The sequence below is a fragment of the Akebia trifoliata genome, chromosome 3 (assembly GCF_017979445.1).
Source record: "Akebia trifoliata isolate Shusen 1 chromosome 3, ASM1797944v1, whole genome shotgun sequence".
Classification (NCBI taxonomy): Eukaryota; Viridiplantae; Streptophyta; class Magnoliopsida; order Ranunculales; family Lardizabalaceae; genus Akebia; species Akebia trifoliata.
In genome coordinates this window covers 49,954,595-49,973,161 of record NC_141377.1, presented here as the reverse complement: position 1 = coordinate 49,973,161, position 18,567 = coordinate 49,954,595, and the positions used below count along the sequence as shown (strand labels likewise).

The 18,567-nt window shown below is 36.5% G+C and overlaps 1 protein-coding gene across 5 annotated transcripts; it reads right to left on the bottom strand.

The window, feature by feature from the left end:
- Nucleotides 1-1,191: 1,191 nt before the first annotated feature.
- Nucleotides 1,192-17,346, bottom strand: LOC147407690 (uncharacterized). 5 transcript variants are annotated; one of them, XM_086436384.1, is made up of 6 exons: nt 16,901-17,259; nt 15,376-15,724; nt 14,345-15,288; nt 14,154-14,241; nt 13,572-14,005; nt 1,192-7,849 (listed from the first exon to the last, which is right to left on the bottom strand). In XM_086436384.1, the coding sequence occupies exons 3-6, from the start codon at nt 15,190-15,192 to the stop codon at nt 3,637-3,639; spliced, it is 5,583 nt and encodes a 1,860-aa protein (XP_086292510.1). In that variant the 5' UTR covers nt 15,193-15,288; nt 15,376-15,724; nt 16,901-17,259; the 3' UTR covers nt 1,192-3,636. The 5 variants fall into 5 exon arrangements, with proteins under 5 accessions (XP_086292510.1, XP_086292506.1, XP_086292505.1 ...); XM_086436380.1 differs by lacking the exon at nt 16,901-17,259 and adding an exon at nt 17,266-17,346 and having other exon boundaries at nt 14,345-15,724; XM_086436379.1 differs by having other exon boundaries at nt 14,345-15,724.
- Between the last annotated feature and the right edge of the window lie 1,221 nt (nt 17,347-18,567).

Here is an 18,567-nt window from a genome sequence, read left to right as displayed (position 1 = left end):
TTGGTTTGTACTAATTTATGCTCCAGTGGTAGAGTGACCTCAATCACTATATTATTATTGAATAATGCTTAAGTGACCTCTAAATTGGACCTCACATCACACACGCTGACATGAAAGTGTATGGAAAACATAGATTCTTTTCCTCGAGATGTAACTGAGAAAGCATATATGATTCCTATCCACTTTTATATCAAGATGTGCCATATGAGGTCCAATCTTGAGTTCACTCCCGCCCGTGCGACTCATTATTATTACATGGATCGAATTTCTGTGAGATTCCTTAGATCTTCCAAAAAGTTGTCTAATTAAACCCGGTAGATCATTTGGTAACATGAATTGACTTCCTTCTCTTTAATTATAAGAAACATTTCAAGATAAGTTCTCTCAAGACTAAATTTGATTGAGCCATTGATCCATCTCTCAAGTTCTCAATGCATTAACTACAAGTAAAGAATCTGATTCATTCAATGGGTCAATTGGTAGACCCATGAGAGAACATGCTATTTGGCCCAAAATTAGGCCCATTCTCTTAAGCCCAGCAATGTGATACAGAATTAGTAGGATTCTGTAGAGATTGAACCTTGGGGTTGCAACCTTGGTAAGGTGGAGGAGGGTAAACCGAATCAGGTTATTCCAAGGTTAGTAATTTTGGATGGACTGGATAGGTTGGGTTCATTGAATAATCTTAATTTCATTTTGATCAATAAATATGTTTCATATTTAAAAAAAAATACAACATAGAAAACAACCCTTATAATAAATAATAAAATCACATTCAACCTCCCAAGTCCATCATTGAAAAAATATTCAGACAAACCATAATAAACAAAAGGCCACGTTCATAATATTCAATTGTCCACAAGCCATAATGATATTGAATAAAAAAAGTTGGTAGGTGCAATGAGTAAACCTACATGAGGTTAGGTAAGGGTGGTAAGATTGTTGAAACTAGAGGGATTTTAAGGTGGTGCAAATAGTAAACAGAGAGCAGTATTGGTGGGTGCAAGTAGAACGTTCCATTTGGTGAAAGTAAAATAAGGATAAAAAAATGGAAGGAAGGAAAGTTGGCAAAAGGAGCTTCTAGAAGAAGATGAAAGGCTTGGATATACCCTTCCCCACATCTTCACCAGCACTCTTAAACGGCAAAACATTTTGACAAAAGAAACGGAAAATGCTAGTGTGACATAAAAATTGACATCTAAAATTGGTGACGTCTTTATTGAGATGCGAGTGAAAGGTATTTAAGGTTATGTGCACACCTCCACATCAGCAATGTGCGATTCAAAAAAGAAAAAAGAAAAATGCCAAACATCTACTCCTTCCTTTTCATCCATCCCAAACCCTCATTCATCTCTCCTTCTACCAATTCTTAGATCACCTTCTTTCACTTGTTCTGAAAAATGCCGATTGAAAGGAAACCAGAGAAAGTTGTGCCAACTCGGCTGGATCGGCTAGCCAAGGTCAAGCCTCTTAGTTCTGGTTCTGGATCAGATGATGCCAGCCAACATTAATCCAATATCATCTGAGCTGGATCAGCAGTTGAAGGAGATACACAAAGAGCTTAACATCTTAATTGAAGAGTTAGTTAAGAAGAAAGAAACCCAGTAGACAACTTTGTTGAACCTTTGTAAAACTGATTTGTTAACTGGAATATTGTAGCCCAGTAAATGTGTTGAGTGTATATTTTCCTCCAGTCTCAGGTGTGTCATACCCCAGTTATTCCCATGACCCTCTTATATTCATAGTTCTCCCCTTCTCCAACACATCGGTCTTTTGGAGTAGTTGGTTGGTTAACATGGTATCAGCGCACTAGGTTCGTATATAGGTCATGGGTTCGAATCTTTCCACCCTTAAGGATGAGGGGGAGTGTTGAGTGTATATTTTACTCCACTCTCGGGTGTGTCATACCCCAGTTAATTCCCACTTTGCAAATTAATAACGTTGGAGGATTACCTGCCTCATAATAGCAGACAAACAGAACCTATAACATTATATAACAACTGAAGAAAGCAGTAGGTGAAAAACAGTTAGGCTATGCCAGAACACTTTCAAGTAGAAGAACTATTCCGAGTAACAACTCTAAATTAATAATCGTTAATTTGTTGTAAGTTGTAAACCTGCTCTAGACCATTTACACGACCTAATTACACTACAGACCAATCCTTAAGGGAATATTAATCAATAACTTGGACCCAAACCTTCCACCAAATAACCAAGGAGTTTGGTCTAGTATACATATGCAATTCTCAACATCAATGTGTATGGCAACAATAAATGGTAATTTACACCTTGGTTATTTCATGGAAGATTAAGCCATATTCAGCAATGAAATGGTAATTTACCCTAATAATAAACTTTTTGAGAACTGAGCTGAATATATTGTTGAGTGAAAGATATGCTTACCCAGCGGCAATGCTAACCATTGCACAAATGCCTAGTTGTCTAAGTTTTATAAGGTCCAGTGTTGTTGAGAAAGATTTTGGTTTCAAAGCTTTTGTGCAGCTTTAAGCAACCTGTCTCGTTAAAACATGCTTATCTTGTGGAAACACCAAATATTTGCACCTCGCCAAATCGGAAAGAGCTATATTATTGAGGTACAGTTAGGATTAGAAATCTGTTTGCATCTTTGAGTCACTGATCTCATTACTATAGACTTAACCTGGTGGTGATACAAAATTTGGCCTACAAAAATAATGGTATTCTGCAAAAATCTTTTATACTTTAGCTTCATCAAACTTTGACCATTTCAAATCTAAAATAGTAACAATTTTGAAGTAAGGAATATCATATAATATGCATCCTATGCTCCAATATTCGATATGCAAGCTTGAGGAAGTAGGTTAGGTAAATGGTTCCAATTCCTACAAGGACCAAGATATCATTCAAGTGAATCAACAGTCACAAATCAGGCTGAGATTAGATGGTATGATAGAAACAATCTTGAGAAGAAGTGATGGTAGAATGCCAAAATGTAATCAACACGAACACTCACAGCACAAACTTTTAAAGATCAAAATTAGTGCATCAAACTCACAATCTGCAACTTTCTATCATACTTAATGCATAATTTTTTGTATAAAAGCTCAAAAAACAGGGGTTGGACACATATCATGCACAAACTTCATTATATTTTTAATTTATTTCAGCAGAAATAATTGCATTTGGTCAGTCCAACATTAAAACTCAAAATAAAGACTTACAACTATAAAAACATGAAACATAGTTGAAAAAAAGAGTAAAAGAGAGTAAGAAACTTACAAAAGATCTACAGGTGCATGTAGAAGGCAACAACCTAAAAGCCCAAACATATCTTACATACATTATTATTATCAAAATTCATTTGTCACCTAAAATGTGGACACTGCATTGAGGCGAACCTCTTCTGTAGAAAAACAACTGTACTAATGTATGGTAGAATTAAACTAAGCATGTTATAACAAGACCCCATATGAATCCAATCCTATTTTTACCATATAAAGATGAAAAACAACTCATAATTACGAAGCTTTTCAATGTAAACAAAAAAACTAGTTCATGGCAAACCTGCAGTTCAGAGTTATGGAAATGCACTATGTGAAGCAGCACTATGGAGCTCTTCAAAGATTCCTATGTTGTTGTTTAAGATCCCAAAGTCCATCACAATTGTTCAAAATGGAGATGGGACCAGATGCCTTCATCTTCCAATTTCAATTCCTCCCACCATTCCAGCTCTCCTTGAATCTCTATTTGAGGACGATTGGTTCTGTTTACTTCGAGTGGGAGTGTCCGCAGTTTTGGACACCCTCCAACTTTGAGGTTTCGTAGAGATGGCAATACTCCACCACAGATACTCTTCAACTCTGACAATTTCCAGAGAGTCAACTTACGCAACCTTGGGAGTGCACTTTCCCCCAATACCATTTCTCCAAATACACACTCAAATTCTTCACAGAATTTGATCTGGAGTGTTTCAAGGTTTTTTAGCTCCAGGCCTGAAGAGAAGACAGTGATGAGGCTTGGGCAGCAATCTAGATATAAATTTTTAAGACATGTAAAGCTCCCAGATTGTGCGACCCCTTCACACAAAGTCCTCAACTCAGAAAGATTCGAGACCCAGAGACTCTGTAAACATCTTCCCAATGCAACATTCTCTTCCGTCTCATCCCCATAAAATACACTCTCCATTCCATCACATCTCTCTATCCAACATTCTCTCATAACTTTAACATTTTCAGTACCTATATCTGACAGTCGTGTGATAGATGCATTCTGCCTTAAAAATAAAAGTTCCACACAATTGAGGATCCCCTCGATACCACTGGGAAAGCTTTGAAACCCACAAATTTCCAAAAAATTGTCAGGCACTGTTGATTGAGGAAGCCACCTGGTTTGAGTGTAGTAGGTATCTTTGAATACGAATTCCTTCCCCTGAAAATAAATGTCATCCTCTTTTCCTTGCTTTTCAATAGAGCACAAACATAAATTGAACCTTTGGAAGCATTTCTCCCACAATTGTGAGTTATTGCAAATAGAGTGCAAAACATCAGAATTGCTTGCAGTTACACGTATACAAGATCTGCAGCCATCCTCTTTAGATACATTCATAATGTCCCCCCACTCAGTTTTGAAGGATTCATTCAGAAAGGGCTTGCTGAGATCACTACATTCAGGAAGACCATTCTTCTGCCCGACGGATTCATCTGGGAATCGCCTAAAAGCAGTAGCACCAAAAAGATCGAGCTCCTCCAGTCTTCTAAATGCTTGCAAAGGTGGAAGTGTCTCTAGTTTCGAGCAACTTCTTAGCAATAGTCGAGAGAGTCTGGTGCATTTGTAAAGGAATGTTAGTTGTTCAACTTGGGTTCCAGACAGATCCAATTTTTTAAGGTCATTCTTCTGCATGAAGAATTCATCTGGGAATCCCCTGAAAGCGGTGGCACCAGAAAGATTGAGTACCTCGAGTTTTGTAAGTGCTTCCAAAGGTGGCAGTGTTTCTAGATTCGAGCAACCTCTCAGTAATAGTTGACATAGTCCACTGCATTTGGAAAGGAATCGTAGGTTTTCAACTGGGGTTCCAGACAGATCTAATTTCTTAAGGTCAATCTTCTGCTCAAAGGATTCATCGGGAAATTGCCTGAAAGCGGGAACTCCAGAAAGATCAAGCACCTCAAGTTTTGTTAGGATGTCTAAGTTTTCCAATGATTTCAGTTTCAAGCAACCTCTTAATAATAATTGGGAAAGACCCGTGCATTTAGAAAGGGATGGTAGCTTTTCAACTTGGGTTCCAGACAAATCCAATTTTTGAAGGCAATTCTTTTGTCCAAAGGTTTCATCTGGGAGTTTCTTGAATGCGGTAGCGCCAGAAAGATCAAGCACCTCCAGTTTTGTAAGTGCATCCAAATTTGGTAATACCTTTAGTTTTAAACAACCTCTTAATAATAGTTGGGAGAGACCGGTGCATTTTGAAAGGGATGGTAACTGTGCAACTTGAGTTTCAGAAAGGTTGAGTATTCGAAGGGAAAATGCAAAGGACTCATCATTGAATTTTTGGAATGCAGTAGAACCTGAAAGATCAATTTTTTCCAGACCTCGAAGATTTGCCAACAGTGGTAGTGTCTGTAAATTCAAACAACTTCTTAGTAAGAGTTGACGGAGACGACTCTGTGTAGGAATAGCTGGTAAATGGACAATCCGAGTTCCTGAGAGATTGAGTATTTGAAGCTTACATTCTAGGGATTCATCTTGAAAATTCTTAAAAGCAGTGGAACCCGAAAGATCAAGCAACCGAAGATTCCAATGTAAGGGTGGGAGAGTCTTTAAGTTAGAACAACCTCTTAGAAAAAGTTGACGGAGACGGAAACATTTGGAAAGAGATGGTAGTTGAACAACCTGGGTTCCAGATAAGTCGAGTATACGAAGGTAAGAGTTCATTTCAAAGGATTTGTCTTGGAATTTCCTCAATGAACTAGTACCCGAAAGATCAAGCACTTTGAGTGACGTAAATGCTTCCAGACACGGCAGCATGTCAAAGCATGAACAACCTCTCAGTGAGAGGTAATGGATGCCATTTAGATTGAAAATGGGTGGAAAACGGTCAAACACGGTTCCAGAGAGGTGGAGTTGCTTAAGGGAAGTCTTATCCTCAAACAATCGATCGTCAATTTTTCTCAGAGAGCTAGTTCCAGATAGATCGAGCACTTTAAGATGTTTAGCTGCTTTCAGATGTGGCAGTTCCTCCAAGTATGAGCAACCTCTTAGGATGAGATGGCAGAGGCCGAAAAGGTTGGAAAGAGATGTTGGTAACTTTTTAATGTGGGTGTCTGAGAGGTCGAGGGCTTCAAGGTGAAGCATAGTCACAAAGAAGTCATCTGCGATTTCCTTCAAGGCGTGAGCACCCGAAAGGTTGAGCACCCTTAGATTAGTGAGGCCTCGTATGTGGTTCAAGTTCTCCAAAGTGCCACAACCTCTTAACACAAGTACATAAAGCTCCTTCAAATTGGAAAGGGATGATGGCAGAGACCTTGTTCCAACATGGAGAAGGGTGAGAATTTGAAGATTCTGCATTTTCTGAAAGAATGCATCTGGGATTTCAGTTGAGAGGGTACCTTCAACATTCCTGCCATGAAACAACAGTGTTGAGGATTTGGGGAATTCTGGACAATCAAGGTACTTCGTTTGCAAACTCCCATCCATCAGATAGATTTTCCTGAAGCAATCTTGCTCTGTATATAGTTCAGGAATAATTAACCTCACACTAGCTTTTGCCAAAATTATATCACTTCTTTCGTGTTCTAAGATATAATTCCTGCCCATGTAGTGTAGGCTGTCATGCACCATCACATGGCTGTCATCTGATTTATACAGCAGATAATGATCTATGAGCTCCTTTAATATATGTTTGCCTTCCTCATATGCATCCTCCAAACAATCGAATCCTTCAATAAATCCTTCTATAATCCAAGATGTTATCAACCCTTTCACATTGATATGATGGTACTTTGGATAGAGTGTGCAGTACAATAAGCAATCTTTCATGGCCTTGCTGGGTAACATCGCACAACTAATTTCCGTTATAGTCAATAAGTCAATGGTTCGTAGATTATATGCCATTTTCAATCTAGCCCCCAATGTCAGGCTAGTATCTTCCTTGATGTTTCTCAATGCTCCAGCTAGTAATATAATGTCCAGAGTCACACCATAACAGTCATGGACTAAATCTTCAGCTAGGGAATGGCTATCGGGAGAATCAAATGCTACCCCAACTTTGTCGCAGAACAATAACCAGGCTTCATCAAAGTGCAAGGGATTCAGAGAAAGAACCCTATTGGGGGGTAAATTCGAAGAGATGTGTGTACGTCCAATGAATAAAACCTTGGATGATTTATTTCGTCGCTTGGAAGGTAGAGGAACTCCTAATTTATCCAGATCATTTAAAGAAAAGCCCTCTGCATCATCTAGAATCAGCAAAAAACTCTTCTCTGCAAGTGTCGCAGCGATATCATGTTGTAAGCTCTTCTCAGTCATTTCTCGAACGGCCCTCATCATGGTTGAAGATAGCTTCAACTGATCAATAATTTGCATCATCATATCTTGGAAGTTATAATTATAAGAGGAGCCCACATTTAGCCATATGGCAATGTCGAAGAGACCAGTCTCAACCGCAGTGTGCATCACTTGCCTTGCCGTCCATGTTCTCCCGCTGCCTTCTTTCCCTTCAATTCTAACAATTTTAACATCTTTTTCACTCAACCATTTCAACACTTTTTGTATGTTTTCTTCTGCTGTTTTGACAGTTGCCCTTGATGATGATGATGGCACAGTGATCTCTTCTTCAAGAGTTATGTCAGAATCTGGTTGACCATTCAAGTCCAACCTACAACAAAAGAAACAAGTAATTTATAAATGTTACTAGAGCAAGGAAAAGAAATGTACAGCTATGTGCGAGGATAGAAATGAATAAAAGAACGTTATTATCACCAATTCAACTGACCTTATGAAAATGTCTATCAAAATTTCTATATAAGGGTCCTAAGCATTGTAACCAACTTCATGAATAAGAGAAGGTTATTGTTGATCTATAAATCACCAATTCAACTGATCTAATGAAAATTTCTATATAAGGGTCCTAAGCATAGGAACCAAGTTCGGATTCGGCAATTATTACCAAAAATAAATTCAACAATCATGCACATAATATTTTTTGGTGTTTGGAAAAGAAAAAAAAAAAATTGCAAGCAAGGGGTTCATGTTCAACAGAGGTGAATTGCCAAAGGTTGAAGATGATAAAAGTGACATAAAACATTGTGGTTATGGGATAAAATTTCACATGATTAATCAGCCAATCACTAACGATCTGACAATTTACAGATTCAAATGGTTAAACCCTTCAGCAAATCACAAACGATCTGACAATTTACGGATTCAAATGATTAACCCCTTAGTTGGTGATTTTTTTTCTGAATATTGGAAAAATACAAAGAATTTTGTTAGGATGGAATAATGGGGGACATTTTACTAGAACAGGAAACTAAGGTTGAAAAATTACCTGAGACGGAATGCTTTCCAAAATAATTACCAAGTCGTGTTTTTTTTACTGATATGGGAATTAATTTTTCTATTTGAAATAATTAATTTGCTATCTGTCGTAATAGTGAAATACCTAAATCATATATGTTTTCTATTGGTTTGAATTTGATTGGAAAAGAAGAGGATTAAAAATTCATGAATTCTCTGGCTTGAAGGCATGGTTTCAAATCTCATCCAAGATTGGTATGGCTCAAGATGACTCGCCCAAATCATCACAGTATCTTTCAAGACACAGTGAGATATTGTACGTGAATCGTCTCATCCAATATCTCATCCGAGATGACTCGGGTGATATTTTGTTATGGCTAATAATCTTTAAATCCGTCTTATTTAAAAAAAAGTATAATTATTTGCATAGAAAAATATTAATAAATAACTTTAGACTAAGTTAAAGGGTTTATCTCACTTGAAATGAGATGACTGAGACGAATCAACTTGGTATTGGTGGGGGGAGAGACAAGATGACACACTAAATATTAAAATCATGGTTGGAGGGGTGTTTTAAGTATGAATCGCATTGGGGTGACCTCAATTCACACTTTCACCGTGTAAATACAAAATCCAATGGTAGGCAATTATCCCCAAGATAGCAATCATTAGAATATGTATTGTATAGGCAAAAAAGTGAACTTTATCCTAGCCCTACATATGTCGATATTTGGTGTGTTCTAGATGATTAAACTGAATTGGAGCTAGGGGGTCATCAGAGTTGTGGTGCCTCTCATCGACAGCATTACTGCTCCGATGTGGGAACCTAATCAGTGCCCGGGACTTTGAACAGGACGAATCTCATTCAGAATAAAAAGGAGATCAACCCTATTATGATTCATATAGAGTTTACTCATTAGAGGGATCTTTTCCTTGTTTATCTGCATTCCTTTTATAACTGCCCTTCTAATTTATTTTGTAGATCGTGGGAAAGGAAAGGATATTTCCATATCCCATGAATGACGAGGTAGGGATGGTGAGGGAAAAGACGGTTATCAAATGTGGGAAGTCTATAAATAGGGAAAGGATCTCCACAAGAGAAGGGTTTTGTTTCTTTGTGATTCTGAGATCCAAAATCCTAATTAGAACACTAACTTGGCCATGGAAACTCTTTGGCAGGTACCACACCCAATTTGGAGGATATGCAGAAAATCACCATTAAATGTTCAAGTTCAAGGTGAAAACGATCAACCGAGAAAAGATCCATAGATGTATTATCAGGATACACATAAAATCCTAATAGTTGGAATGTGTGTTATTAAATGAGTCATTGTTCTTTTCAAAAAAAAATTAAATGAGTCGTTGTTCTTAAACCAACTAAACCTGACCTATATATATGGGACTGTTCGAGGGACACAAATTTTGACGTGTTTCAGAAATATGGGTTAAAATATTCAGAATGGGCTGATTTTTTTTAGGATGATCTCTATGGTGAGGAGATAATCCTCACAAAAAAATTAGGTCATTACGAAACTTCTAGACCCAGTTTTACAAGGCAAAGAATCGTGGACCGTCAATTATTTGTAAACCACTTTGATTGGGTTAGAAGTTTTAGAATGGGCTGGATAGTTTGTGAGGATGATCTCTATGGTGACTGGTGAGGAGATCATCCTCACAAAAAATCAGCCCATTCTGAAACTTTTAACCCATATTTCTGAAACACATTGTCCTATATATATAGTTGGTCTATAGGTACTCTTGATCTTTACTCCTGATTTTTACACTTGCAATCAACATTTGATTTAGAGAAATCTATGGTATGAAATGGTGCTAATGTGCATATTACATCAGTTATTTTGAGTATGAGCCAAGCCTTTAGTTTTATTATAGAATAATCGATGGTTTAGATGTACCCCCGTCCACGTCTTGGTAAAAATTTGAGATAGTCCCCTTTATTCAAAGTTTCAAACCATGACATGCTTACCCTTGACTTTGGTCTTCATTTATAGGCTACTAAATAATCTCACCTTTAAAATAAAAACCTTGATTTTTCTTTCCAAAACCTGTAGAAAACCCTTGATTTTTCTATCCAAAATTTATAATATTTCCTTCAAAAATCTTATGTAGTTCTTGAGGTTTGAAGTTGATAAAATCTATAGAATGAAGAAAATGATAGACGTTTTTTTATTTTGTTTTAAATTAAAAGATATAGCATTTTATGGTTGAAAAGTAGGGTAAAAAATATTTAGCCAAGAGGTCGGACATGACTGATTTTGGAAAGAAAAATCTAGGTTGATGATGAAGAGGGCCTTTAGGCCATATATATATATATATATATATATATATATATATATATATATATATATATATATTTTTACATTTAGTTATAAGAGAAAACTAAGGTCAAGGGGTATGTCAACAGTTTGAAAACATAAGGGTTAACCAAATAAAGGGGAAGGAGGACAACTATCCTCTTTTATTTTATGGATATAGATATGTGTGACCCCCTAGAAATCATACTTTTTGGTTTTCTTAAACATAATGGTGTTCATGACAAAAAGAAAAAGAGCATGACATTTTTTTTTCTTTCTAAGATTTGAGGCATGTTCTCATTCATAGAAGTGAAATTGGAACTTGAAACCCCTCGTGTGTGTGTGTGGGTGGGTGTGTGTGGAGGTGGGAGTAGCCTAAACAAGAGGCTGAAGCTTTTGGATTTCATGTTGGTATTTGAAATTAAGTTAAGTGAAATTTAGTTTCATAACGATTAGACTAATTTTGCTCTTTTTTATTTTTTTGGGAGGTTTTTTAAGGATGATTGTTGGTTGTGAAAATTTGTGAGTTTGTTTCACTGTAGGAAAATTTACTTAATATACCTTGTGGGAGTGACTTTTTTCTAAATCCCCTTACTTTTGTGTGGTATCTTGATGGCTCAGTTAGTAAACTTTTTTTTTCTTACCCTCTTCACCCCACCCCTCCCTTATAATATTTTCAAAATACCCAAAATACTATTTTAATACACCTGGGTTTTTCATTGGAGCTTAGCATTGGATATATCTTTCCTAAAAACCCAAAATGCATACACAATAATGACGTAACGGACACTCAGAAAAATTGTTACACTCTTCTTACAATTGGAATTGTAAAATCTTAATCAACGAATTTGACTTTTCATTTTTTTTGTTTGAACTAGACACTGGATAGATCTTTCCAAAATATCGAAACTGCATATATAATTATGGAGAAACAAACACTCAGGTCAAACATGATGAATAAATATTTAAAACTATTTGAGTATGTTGTTCTTAATTCATAATTTATAATTAGAAATCATTGTAATAGATCGAAAGTTACATTGTTCGAAATAATAAGTAGAGTATATCATTCTCCAATTGTCATTCACTGTCATGATTGTCAAAATGGATTGTAATCGCTATGGAAAATCCTATGTATGATAAAAAGAGGTGAGAAACATGGTCTTTTAGCTATTTTAAAAACTATTGTAAGGGAGAGGGTGGGTATGAAACAAAAAGTTTACTAACTGGACCATCAAGATACCACCCAAAAGTAAGGGGGGACTTGGGAAGAAGTCCCTCTCCCATGGTGGATTAAATAATTTTCCCTTTACCTTATTGTTAACATGTGTCGCAGTGGTTTTTATTGTTCTATGTTTCTATTATGGGAAATTTTATTGACATGGCAAGAAAGTTTAAGGGCCCTCATATTTTTAGGGGCCTCTAAAAATAAAATAAAAATAGAGAGAGGGAAAGAGATCTGAAGAGGAAGAGAAGAAGAAAAAGAAAAACAGAGAGAGAGATCGGAGGAGGAGATGAAGAAAAACAAAGAGAAAGAGCGAGAGAGAGAGATCGGAAGAAGTAGAAGAGAGAGATTGGAAGAAGAGGAGGAGGTGAACAAGAGAGATCGGAGGAGGAGGGAGAGGTGTCGGAGATTCATGGCCAGTTTCTGGCGTGTTGATACACCGGAGTAACAAAAAGGTGTTGGAGATTCGTGGGTGCCCTAAAAAACAATTTTATTTATTTATTATTATTATTGCCCTTTGGCCTGCCCTGAGAGAATTGTGGTGTGTCAATAAAATTCCCCTTCTATTATATTTCAAAGCAAAAGAAAAAATGGCTTTATTCCAAAATAATCATCAATAACAGGGGGTAATTAGGGTATTTCACTATCACAACCTATAGAAAATTAGCCATTTAAAAAGTTTAATCATTTCTAAAAAAGTATTTAACATGAATTGGTAATTATTTTGAAAAGTGTGTTGTCCCAGTAATTTCTAAATCTTTGATTCATGAGTTGGGGCCACATCCCAAGAATGAATGAAAAACTAATTGGGTCGTCATAATCATCTCGTTTGAGTGTTTATTCTATGGGCCTATATTCAGAAACAAGTTAATAAAGAAACTTTCATTTTAAAAGTTGTAACTCTTTTAATTAGGGTGATTTAGGTATGCCCCCCGTTTTGGTGAATATCAGAGATACCCCCTATGTTTTGAAACTGATGACATGCCTATCTTGACCTCAGTCTTCTTCATATAAAAAAGGTACAAATGCCCTTGTCTTCATCCTCTAGCCAAAACCCTAGAGTTTTCTTCTCAAAACCAGTCATCTTCAATCACTTTGTGTAAAAATGTTAACCCTCATCTTCAACCTTAAAGATTCTATCTACTTCAACCTTCAAAGCTCAAAGTAAGTAAGGATTTCTGTGGAAGTATAAATCGATGGAATTTTGTGTAGTTTTGTGAGTTCATTGTAACTCCAACATAGAGGTTGAAGATGACTGTTTTTGGGAAGAAAAATAAATGGGACTTTTGAGAAAGTAGAATACAATGTGAATTTTGGGTAGAAAATTTTAGCATTTGGATCTTTTTGTATTAGTCTATTAAGAAGACTGTGGTCAAGGGAGGCATGTCATCAGTTTCAAAACACAGGGGGTGTCTATAATATTTACCAAAATGTCGGGGGATTGTCTAAATCACACTTTAATTTATTGTACCTAGAATGCAGGGCATGTATATCACATCATAGTAATCATACTCACTATAAATTGAATTCAAATTAATTTTCACCTTTGCTTATTGGAAGGCCCATTTTCTTCTAGTTGTTCAACAGACATTGATGTTGAAATTCCCGAATCCTCATTTGGAGTGCCACATCTAGTAGACAAGATCTCATGCTTATAGATTGTGGTCTGCTCCATTTCAATTTCTTCCTCAGCAAATTCGATCAATGGCTGTTTCGTGCTCGGGTGGCTCGTTGAAGGGCTTTGAATTGCCTTACCATCATTGAGTAAGGAAGCTTCCTGTCTTTGACTTGTTATGGCATCAACCTTAATTTCTTCAATCTCATTGTCGAAGGCATTGGCATATTCAATATGACCTTCACCACCTTTTGCATCACCTTCGCATACATTTGTATCTTCTATGATACTTTGGCTTTGTTGTTGAACACTTTCTCTCCTGCACCCAAGTGCAAAAGGTGCAGCAGTCTCAGTGATTCTTCCCTGTGCAAGTATATTAGTAGAGCAGTATATTAGATGGAGCTCCAATTGCAATGTGATCAGGTGCTTAATTATAAGTATTTTTTATTCATAGGTTTCTAGCTAGTTCAAATTACTGTTATGTTAAAACATACATAAGGCAGGTACTTACCAATCTTAAAGTCTCCCCATTGTCATCATCGTCGTCGTTGTTGTTGTTCCTGTATTGCATTGAATGGTGATCATTCAGATGATCATGCCTATCATTAGGAGTATAAATACATATGAGATTAAAGTAGAATAGTGAAAGGGCTATATTTTCTACATTGTTAGCCAATAGAAATAATGCGAATAATTTTTCACCTTTGCTCAAATGGAGGCCTATTTTCTTCCAATGGATGTTCCTCAAACTTTGCTAGATTTTCTTCTGGGGGAAGTACATTGCTAATATCAATCTCACTGGCTCCTTCCACTTCCAGTTCCTCAAACTTTGCTATAATTTCTTCTTGGGGAAGTATATCGCTAACAACCATCTCACCGTCTCCTTTCACTTCGACTTCCTCGAGCTTTGCTAGATTGAGGACAACATTCTCACCATCTTCTTCTAGTGCAAGTTCCTCAAACTCTACGAGATTTTCTTCTTGAGAAAGTGCATTCCTAACAAAGATTTCATCGACTCCTTCCAGAGCGAGTTCCTCAAACTTTGATAGATTTTCTTCTTGGGAAAACACATTGCTACCAACAACTTCACTTACTCCTTCTAGTGTAGGTTCCTTGAACTTTGCTAGATTTTCTTCTTGGGAAAGTACATTGCTAACAACAATCTCTCTGTCTCCTTTCACTTCAAGTTCCTCAAGCTTTGCTAGATTGAGGTCAACATTCTCACCATCTTCTTCTGGTGCAAGTTCCTCAAACTTTACAAGATTTTCTTCTTGAGAAAGTGTATTTCTAACAACAATTTCATTGACTCCTTCAAGTGCGAGTTCCTCAAACTTGAATAGATTTTCTTCTTGGGAAACTACATTGCTACCAACAACTTCACTGACCCCTTCCGGTGCGAGTTCCTTGTACTTACGTAGATTTTCCTCTTGTAAAAGTGTGTTGCTAACAACAATCTCACTGATTCCTTCAATTGGGAGTTCCCTAAACTCTGCTAGATTTTCTTCTTGTGAAAGTTCATTGCTAACAACAATCTTGCTCACTCCTTCCATTGCGAGTTCCTCGAACTTTGCAAGATTTACTTCTTGGGAAAGTACATCACTAATTAAAGGTCGAAACCACTCTGTGAAGCAGAATATTAAATGGCGCTGCAATACATACATTTATTTCTTTGTAAAACGTAATACATCATCTAAGATTTTTGATCATGCAATTTATGAACATAAGGTACTTACCAGTCGCAATATCTCCTCGTTGCCATATTCATTTGAAGTATAATCATTCAAACTATAATCCCTGACATTGGGAGATTGAACACTTCCGCTACTAATGTTGCTTTTTCTCTCTAACTGTCTCTGTGGGTGCCTCAGCCTTCAACATATTATACCCTTAACTTTATTTATTTAACTAGATTTTTTTTGTAATATATAATTACCTCTATTCAATATCGTTCCTCTTCTATTTAGAAACAGACCTCAGTATCGGCTTCATCCTACATTGAAATGTGCCGAAGCTACAAATTTGCCGACAAAAGTCACGCTTGGGAATTGTAGATGATTTCAGTATGTTTCTTTCTCGATTCTCCTGTATTGCACATTTAAATATAGTGGCCAATGAAATCTGAGAGACACAGATTATTATAATGAAGATAAAAGAGAAGGACATGTTAAAAGAGACTAACCAACGTGCATGGTTTTAAAACTCGTCCGAGACCGAGACGTATCGCCCGAGTTAACTCGGTATCAGCGGTGAACGAGACCAACTCACAATGAGTTATGAGACGAATGCGTCTCGTGAGTTATGCGAGTCGTCTCGGACGATATTTTCGCAAAACTCGTCCGAGACAAACGAGATATCCGAGATATTACAGATTTTACATTAACTCGCGAGACAAACGAGTTGTATCGGACGAGATTTTGAAAATCTCGTCCGAGTTAACCGAGACAACCGAGTTTTGTGAAAAAAAAAGTTAAAAATGAAAATTTCTATTTTATTTTTACAAGCAATAGCTATTGAGTGATATTATTACTTTCTTGTGATAAATACTTAAATGTATTTTTGATAATTTGTTTTATTTTTTCTTTAGAAGTTTTTTGATGAAAATTTCAGTAGAAATTTATACTAATCTTTAGGAAACATGTGTTTTATTTAATGGGTAGCATTCAATGACTAACTTTTTGGCAAAACATTTTTTAAAACATGAGTTAGAAGTTTTGGAATGGGCTGATTTTTGGTGAGGATGATCTCTATGGTGAGGAGATCATCCTCACAAAAAATCAGCCCATTCCAAAACTTCTAACCCATGTTTACAAGTTGAAAAATCGTGGACCGTCCATTTTTTGTAAACTATTTTTTATGGGGTTAGAAGTTTTGGATTGGGCTGATTTTTGGTGATGATAATCTCCTCACCGTAGAGATCATCTTCACCAAAAATCAGCCCATTCCAAAACTTCTAACTCATGTTTTAAAAAATGTTTTGCCAAAAAATTAGCCATTGAACGGGACCCTTATTTAATTACCTTGAATTTGATTGATAGGTATATTATAATTTTTTTTTAATTTTATATTTTTTGAGAGGTTCATTTTTTTAATAGGAATCAATTCTGAATTTTTCCTGATTTTTTCAGATTTTTTAAATGGTTAAAAACCATTGTTTTAATGTTGAACGAGACGACTCGACGAGACGAGACGTATCGTCCGAGTCAACTCGGTATCAGAGGTGAACGAGACGAGACCAAATACCGAGTTTAAAAACCATGCCAACGTGTGATTATAGCAGTGTTTTAAAAACCAGATGCAATTGACCGATATTTCTAAAAATTCCAATTCGGTTCATTTTGAAACCCTCATCTCATCTATCTTGATAAATCAGACATGCATCAATGATGGGAAGTGTTTCTTCGATTTTATTGACTTACAAGAGGAGACATTCGGATCATGAAAATGGAGATCTTGAATGTTTGTGTGGAGGAGAGAAGGCTTGGTGTGGATCATATGCAACTTTTAACAAAATAATCAAATCTCTGATGGAACTGGAGATGGTATCGAAGAGAATCGAATTGGGTTTGCAGCTATGAAACTTTGGGGTTTTGTGTGCATTAATGGAGTAACAGACAAGTATTTACCTATTAACTCCTTTGTGCTTCTTTGAGAGAGCGTTATAAGAAGCCTTCTCACGAACCAGATTCAATGGACGATAAGATGTGTATCTATGAAATGGATCATGGAAAGGGAAAAGTTTTGTCCTTACGTGGTTTCAAAACTCGGTTTGTCGTCTCGTCTTGTCAATGGATGAGACCGAGTTGTCTCGTCTCACATTTGATAAATCCTTTCAACTCATTTTACAATTATTTACTCATGTATATTTACATGGAAATAATTATAATTTTCTCTAGAAAATAGTGTTCAGTAGAAGATATTTAATCATAAATTATATTTTATTTAGATAATGTGTATTTAAATTATATATATATATATGGGGACGGTTCGACGGACGTCTTGAAAACCATATGAGAAATTGAAGTTTCTCAGACGTTGGATGTTGAGAAACAGACGTTGCATACGCGTTGAAACGTCTATTCCAACTAAGAAATGGAGTTTCTTATATTTTAAAAAAACTCCCTAGCTTTTCTGTTTTTTCATTTTTTTTTTTAAACTAACTCTCATTCTCTCCCTTCATCTCGACAGAACACTGAAAAACATCAGTTTTCGTTTTCATCTCTATCGAAAATCTTCGTCTCTCTCTCTCTCTCTCTTAAGTCTCGACAGAAAACCCATTTGCCTGAAGAGCAATATGAGGAATTCTCGGTGTTTATACCGAAGGAGGATGTGGTGTTGAAAGGGCTGAGGATCGTCAATGTGCTAATGGCAATTCCAAAGAATGAAGTTAGGAGGATGAGAGACAAGGTACTTGAGTTGATGCCAAGAATTATTTACAGGAGACAAGGAGCCTCAATGGGTTTGATCAAATCCCCTGAATAAAGTTGTCCATTCGATAAATACCTCAATTCAACTTGAAAATGAAGAACTTCTAAGAGATTAGAGACAAAAAAAAAATCATATTATTAGGATGCCCAAAGTTGAACAGTTGCAAAATCCATAAGAACAAATGGTGGATGTAAAAGCAGCATGATGGCCACCTCCCTCTCCTTGATACATATGAAATGTAAATTGGGAAAAACGAAAATTGAAGTATTTTTTTCGTTCTTTTTTTCTATCTTTCTTGAACTAGTCATTGGTCGTAGAAGCATAATCATCTTATCCCCATCTCACAATGGCGGAACCCCATGTAAGGCCAGCCCCAAAACCTGCGGTGGCAATTGTTTGGCCTGATTTCACCTTCCCACTTCGAACTGCTTCATCCAAGGCTAAGGGAGAGAGAGAGACGAAGGTTTTCGATGGAGACGAAAATGAAAACTGATGTTTTT

Coding starts and splice junctions, on each gene's coding strand:
- LOC147407690 (XM_086436380.1), bottom strand. CDS start 15,303: ATGTATGTATTGCAGCGCCATTTAATATTCTGCTTCACAGAGTGGTTT. Junction 14,242..14,344: donor AGGCCTCCATTTGAGCAAAG/GTGAAAAATTAT, acceptor TCCTAATGATAG/GCATGATCATCTGAATGATC. Junction 7,850..13,571: donor GGGCCTTCCAATAAGCAAAG/GTGAAAATTAAT, acceptor CTTTTGTTGTAG/GTTGGACTTGAATGGTCAAC.